The 1,678-nt window shown below is 60.4% G+C and overlaps 1 protein-coding gene across 1 annotated transcript in view; it reads right to left on the reverse strand.

The window, feature by feature from the left end:
- Positions 1-1,646, reverse strand: part of LOC104982131 — a gene marked incomplete at its 5' end in the record, with an annotated part of 14,546 nt that extends 12,900 nt beyond the window's left edge. The window contains 2 exons of the mRNA XM_010831455.1: positions 3-298; positions 1,595-1,646. Of these exons, the coding sequence (XP_010829757.1) occupies positions 3-298; positions 1,595-1,646 (348 nt within the window). The remainder of the gene's footprint in view (positions 1-2; positions 299-1,594) is intronic.
- Between the last annotated feature and the right edge of the window lie 32 nt (positions 1,647-1,678).

Consider the following 1,678-nt stretch of genomic DNA (forward strand, 5'->3'; position numbering starts at 1 on the left):
ACTGTCTTCGTCACGGTGCTCCCCTCGTGCGTGACCTCGCAGCTGTAACTGCCTTTCGATTTCCAGTCGCTGCCCGTCAGGCTCAGGTAGCTGCTGGCCGCGTACTTGCTGTTGCTCTGTTTGGAGGCCCGGGTGGTCTCCACGTTGTGGGTGATGGTGCTGCCGTCTGCCTTCCAGGCCACGGTCACGCTACCCGGGTAGAAGTCGCTGATGAGACACACCAGGGTGGCCTTGTTGGCGCTGAGCTCCTCCTTGGAGGGCGGGAACAGGGTGACCGAGGGTGGGGACGTGGGCTGACCTGCAAAGTGGGCGAGGGGAAGAAGACCACAATCAGAGGTCTGGTGCCCGTCATGGGAGCCCCTGAGTCTGTGTCACAGGGGGACACAGGATCCTTTGAGAGCCCAGCAGGACCCCGAGTCCAGGCACCACTGTGAGCCAGAGGGCCTGTGCCAGGGAAGGTGGGTGGGGTTTTCTCAGGCACCTCCCCATCTTCCTGGGAAAGCCTGAGCCTGGACCACTGCCAGCGCTGTCCTGAGACCCCCTGGCTCTTGGTTTCCCACACAGACATCTGACCCTCACTCTCCTTGCCTTCCCGTCTGACGGTTGATGGGGGTCTACCTGGGGCTGGCAGTCTGTCTGTCTGTCCCCTGAGTGGATGATGTGGCCTCCCTGGTTGCCTGAGTCAGTCCAGGTATATTTTGAGCTGACATGTCTGTTCGAGCCTTTGCCCGAAGGCGTCCTTTGGTCTCCAAGTCTGTGTCCCTTGGAGCCTCTGTTCTGGTTGAGGGGGAGCCTGTCTGCCTGTCCTCGGTCCCCCAATTGGCAGATCTGAGTTCAGGTTCCTCTCTGAGTCTTCTTGGGTGGAGATTTCCTACCCTAGTACCTGTCTCTCTGCTTCTTCAGGGACTCCTGCCTCTGAGGAGTGTGTCCTGCAGACTCAGGAGTCCGTGTCCCCTGCATCCTGACCTCCTATCTCTTTCCCCGGTTCTGAGTTCAGCACCTTCTCCTCCCCCGTCTTCCCCTTGCACTTTCCCTGGGTCCCTGGCTGGCCCAGGATCTGCAGGTCCGCCCCATGGAGGCCTTGGGGAGCCCTTCCACCTCTGCCGAGTCCCTGACCCGGATCCCTAGACCCAAGGTCCCCAGCCTGTCCTGGCCCTCTGACTCTGGTCCCCAGCTCTGACGGTTCTGCGTCCCTCTGATGTCTCCCTAGGGTCCCTCATCTGTAGTCCAGTTCCTGCTTCCCCATGAGATGGGGACCCCAAGTGACCCTCAGAGACAAAGTTGGGTCAGCATAGAGCCCAGACTGGGGGTTGGGGGGACAGAGGAGAGCGAGGTCTGGGAGCCAGACAGACAAGTCCGTAGGTCAGCCTGCTCATTCCCCTGCCTCTGGGGTCAGAGGGGAGGCTCTGTTGGGACCTCAGACAAGTAGGAGAGGTCTGGGGTCAGGGGAGGGGAAGAGGTCAGGGCCCCAGAGGTGGGTCCTGGTTGAAGGGTTGACCACAGGTTGACACTGGGCACAGAAAAGTGCAAAGTGACAGAAAAGTGTCCAAACCTGGGGGAAAGAAGAGGGAGAGAAAGGAGGAGGGAGACTCACCCAGGACAGTCAGCCTGGTCCTGCCAATGAAAATAGGACACAGTGACATAGGCTGGCACAAAAGCCCCTCCTGGGAGGCCCGCC

The sequence above is a fragment of the Bison bison genome, unplaced genomic scaffold (genome assembly GCF_000754665.1).
Source record: "Bison bison bison isolate TAMUID 2011002044 unplaced genomic scaffold, Bison_UMD1.0 scf7180017859846, whole genome shotgun sequence".
In the NCBI taxonomy this organism is placed as follows: Eukaryota; Metazoa; Chordata; class Mammalia; order Artiodactyla; family Bovidae; genus Bison; species Bison bison.